At 38.3% G+C, this 4,642-nt stretch overlaps 1 protein-coding gene across 1 annotated transcript in view; it reads left to right on the top strand.

Moving 5' to 3' along the window:
* The window catches only part of ptprb (protein tyrosine phosphatase receptor type b), a 20,045-nt gene extending 18,159 nt beyond the window's left edge, over positions 1–1,886 (top strand). Inside the window, exons 36-39 of the mRNA XM_062559095.1 lie at positions 1–96; positions 176–339; positions 530–665; positions 1,238–1,886. The exon at positions 1–96 is cut by the window's left edge and continues 27 nt beyond it. Coding sequence (XP_062415079.1) covers positions 1–96; positions 176–339; positions 530–665; positions 1,238–1,450 — 609 coding nt within the window. The 3' untranslated portion in view covers positions 1,451–1,886. The remainder of the gene's footprint in view (positions 97–175; positions 340–529; positions 666–1,237) is intronic.
* The last annotated feature ends 2,756 nt before the right edge of the window (positions 1,887–4,642 follow it).

The following is a 4,642-nucleotide window of genomic DNA, read 5'->3' as shown; positions in this document are numbered from 1 at the left end:
GACCAGGAGCCCCTCTACTACGGGGACCTGGTCCTCCAGATGCTGTCCGAGTCCGTCCTGCCCGAGTGGACCATCAGGGAGTTCAAGATCACCGCGGTAACGCCCCGTCTCCACGGCGACCGTCAGCGAGCGGCAGGTTTGCTGATGGCTAATCAGTGCGTGTCCCCCCCCCCAGGAGGGCGGCTCCTCGTACCCCCGCGTGCTGCGTCACTTCCACTACACCGTGTGGCCCGACCACGGCGTCCCCGACAGCCCCCAGTCCCTGGTGCACTTCACCCGGACCGTCCGGGACCACGTGGACCGGGCCCCCAGCACCGGGGCCACCGTGGTCCACTGCAGGTAGGAGGGAGGGGGGGGGGGGGGGGGGTCCAGGTGTGTGTGATGGTGGGTTTCTGTTTGCAACAAAGCGTCTCATTGATGGAGGTAAACAAAACGAGTTTGTGTGTGTGTCTGTGTGTGTGTGTGTGTGTGTGTGTGTGTGTGTCTCTGTGTGTGTGTGTGTGTCTCTGTGTGTGTGTGTGTGTCTCAGTGCTGGTGTGGGTCGTACAGGGACCTTCATCGCTTTGGACCGGGCTCTCCAGCAGTTGGACTCTAAAGGAACCGTTGACCTCTACGGATGTGTGTTCGACCTTCGCCTGCACCGCCAGCACATGGTCCAGACCGAGGTACCGATCACACGGGACCAGGTCCAGGTCTCATGGGACCAGTAGCTTCAGTACAGAGTTGGAGTCTCTGATCTTTAGAACGACAAACATTTATTGATCGTTGATCAATGATGACACTCTGATCTTCGTGGTGAACTTGTTCATGACGCCTTTAACAGGAAGTAGACGGCGCCCCCTGCTGGACAATCGGGTCCATAACAAGTCTCAGGATTCTATTTTGTTGTCGTAGTCCAACAAAAAGTCTAAAGTGTTCATAGAATGAAAATAGTCTGAGTCTATTTTCAGTAAAAAACTTTTCTTCTCATTGTAAATCAAAAGTAGAATCAAAGTAAAAGTTATTTTTAATCATTTTTAATCATATGAACAAAAACAGAAAAGTTTTAGATTTTAGATTGAAAACATAAAGACACAAAATAACATCAATCAATGCTTTATATTTAAGGGTTCTATTGATTTCTCTCTCTATATATCTATATAATATATACAGATATATATGTAGATACATATATTTATTATGTAACGGTGCACCTTGTGCACCTCGAGGTGATCTCCCAGCATGCTTTGTGTTGCAGTGCCAGTACTCCTTCCTGCATCAGTGCGTGCGCGACGTGCTTCGAGCCCGTAAGCAGCGCGGCGAGCAGCAGGCGCCGCTGTGCCCCGTCTACGAGAACTTCAACCCCGAGTGGAGCCGCCGCGAGCCGCCGATCGCCGATCAATACCCGCCGATCGGCCGCAGGCCTCAAAGCGCTCGCCCTCCTCCAGGTTCCGTCTTCAGTGGACGCTGAGCGCAGGAAGCCGATTGCGTGACGCTCACAAACAACAACAACAACATTCATTGCTTCATATTTAGTTTGATTTGTGGAGACTTTAAACAAATCAAAGTGTCGTCATTTAAAACCATAAAAGTTGTGTTTATTTATGAGTCACACACATCGCTGGATGTAAATAATGCTTCTTTATACAAGAGTTTTTCTATTTATCACATTTAATAAAAAGGACTCATTTAGCTGTAAGAACTTGTTTAGACAAAAAGTCCAATAATTAACTTCAGGTCCATTATTGATCTGGGATTCCAATATTGAATTGTTATTAAACATAATGTATAAGGCACATTAATGTAGGTTGTTATTATTATTATATACGTGATATTAGTGGTTATTTTACTCGTTGATGGTGTAACGTTTATTGGATCATTAAAAGATAAATAATCGTGTTGCTCAATTCTTTTGTCTTTTTAATAATTCTAGTTTTCTATTAACAGACAAAACGTCTGTGTTTGTTTAAGAAGGACAAAGACGCACAAACACACACACACACATATATATATAATACATATTTCATCTTATTGATCTTATTGATCTTAATGATATATTTCATCTTATTGATATATTTCATCTTATTGATCTTAATGATATATTTCATCTTATTTATATATTTCATCTTATTGATCTTATTGATCTTAATGATATATTTCATCTTATTGATATATTTCATCTTATTGATCTTAATGATCTTAATGATATATTTCATCTTATTGATCTTATTGATCTTAATGATATATTTCATCTTATTGATATATTTCATCTTATTGATATATTTCATCTTATTGATCTTAATGATATATTTCATCTTATTGATATATTTCATCTTATTGATCTTAATGATATATTTCATCTTATTGATATATTTCATCTTATTGATATATTTCATCTTTTTGATATATTTAATCTTATTGATATATTTCATCTTATTAGTTGGAATGCTTCAAGCATTCCAAGTATTGTTCTTCTAATCTTTATTCCGCCTTATTCATCTTCTTCATATTATTAGTTGGAATGCTTCAAGCATTCCAAGTATTGTTCTTCTTTTCTTTATTCCGCCTTTTTTTTTTATTTTTATTAGTTGGAATGCTTCAAGCATTCCAAGTATTGTTCTTCTTTTCTTTATTCCGCCTTTTTAGTTGGAATGCTTCAAGCATTCCAAGTATTGTTCTTCTTTTCTTTATTCCGCCTTATTTTTATTATTCTATTTCTTCCGCCGCACCTTTCAACTCCTTCACACTTTCAGCTATTAAGACCATTCAAATATTAAAATGTTCAGCTCCTTCAGGAGAGGTGTGCTATGACTTTTCAGCTTTTTAGCTCTTATAATTGAATTAATATAAATTAAAAACATCAAACTTTTTAACATGGTTTCCAATGGATTACATTTTCAAATCCTCTCAAAACTTGTTTAACTTTCAACTTTTTCAGCTTTTCCAATCTTTCAGCTAGAGACACCATTTAAACTTTAAAATGTTGACACAAGTCTTAACAATTTCATTAAAAAAACAGCTTGTTGATATCTATTATAGTTTTTTCATAATCACTAATTATGTTTGACTAGTTTTGGGGTCCTTTTTGAATTTAGAGTGGGCGCTTGAGTGCAGACAAAGTCGGAAGACAAGAGAGGGTCCATGTTTTGTAAACTGCTGGTAGAGCAGTTTTAAAACACATAGAGACATAAAAACTACACTCAAACGTTCGGTAGAGTCTTGTGTCTCTCAAAATGTCATTATTTTTTGGCTACTCCAAATAGTTTTGCTCCAGGAAGCATTTGTTTGAGGTGTGGGTTCTCAGTAACTGTCTGTGAGCTAAGTGCACCTTGCTCCGTTGCCGCGCCAACGAGCTGGGCCTCTTTCTGTGACTCACAGCTGATCCTCATTAGCTGATTAGTGCAGCCTGACATGACCTCCTTCTCTCCACCTTCTCTCATCATTTCAAAGCAACCCCCATGGAGGGAGTTCTTAATGTAATGTTTGATGAGGCCTATTAATATATTCTGTCTCTCAACCCCCCGACCCCCCCACCCACTCACCCAATACCATCATTTCAAAATAAAAGCTGCAATGATTATGTTATTTAAACATAAAGCTTAGGATTCAGCTGTTTCGTTGAATACTTATTGCGCTTTCAAATAGTACTACAACCACTACTAAAATGTGTAGTACTTCTAGTATTTCAACTGGTATTATTACTAAAATACTTTTACTACTAGTATTTCAACCCAATGGAGGGAATTCTTACTGTAATGTTTGATGAGGCCTTCTAATATATTCTGTCTCTCAACCCCCCGACCCCCCCACCCACTCACCCAATACCATCATTTCAAAATAAAAGCTGCAATGATTATGTTATTTAAACATAAAGCTTAGGATTCAGCTGTTTCGTTGAATACTTATTGCGCTTTCAAATAGTACTACAACCACTACTAAAATGTGTAGTACTTCTAGTATTTCAACTGGTATTATTACTAAAATACTTTTACTACTAGTATTTCAACCCAATGGAGGGAATTCTTACTGTAATGTTTGATGAGGCCTTCTAATATATTCTGTCTCTCAACCTCCCCACCCCCCCACCCACTCACCCAATACCATCATTTCAAAATAAAAGCTGCAATGATTATGTTATTTAAACATGAGGCTTAGGATTCAGCTGTTTTGTTAAATACTTATTGGGCTTTCAAATAGTACTACAACCACTACTAATATTTCTAGTACTTCTAGTAGTACTTCTAGTATTTCAACTGGTATTATTACTAAATGACTTTTACTACTACTAATATTACTAGTACTACTAGTATTTCAACCCAATGGAGGGAATTCTTACTGTAATGTTTGATGAGGTCTATTAAATAATATATACTGTCTCTCAACCCCCCCACCCACTCCCCCAATGCCATCATTTCAAAATAAAAGCTGCAATGATTATGTTATTTAAACATGAAGCTTAGGATTCAGCTGTTTCGTTGAATACTTATTGCGCTTTCAAATAGTACTACAACCACTACTAATATTTCTAGTACTTCTAGTAGTACTTCTAGTATTTCAACTGGTATTATTACTAAATGACTTTTACTACTACTAATATTACTAGTACTACTAGCATTTCAACCCAATGGAGGGAATTCTTACTGTAATGTTTGATGAGGCCTAT

The sequence above is a fragment of the Pungitius pungitius genome, chromosome 2 (assembly GCF_949316345.1).
Source record: "Pungitius pungitius chromosome 2, fPunPun2.1, whole genome shotgun sequence".
NCBI lineage: Eukaryota > Metazoa > Chordata > Actinopteri > Perciformes > Gasterosteidae > Pungitius > Pungitius pungitius.
Note: the sequence above shows the minus strand (reverse complement) of the source record. Positions and strands in the feature narration are given on the sequence as shown.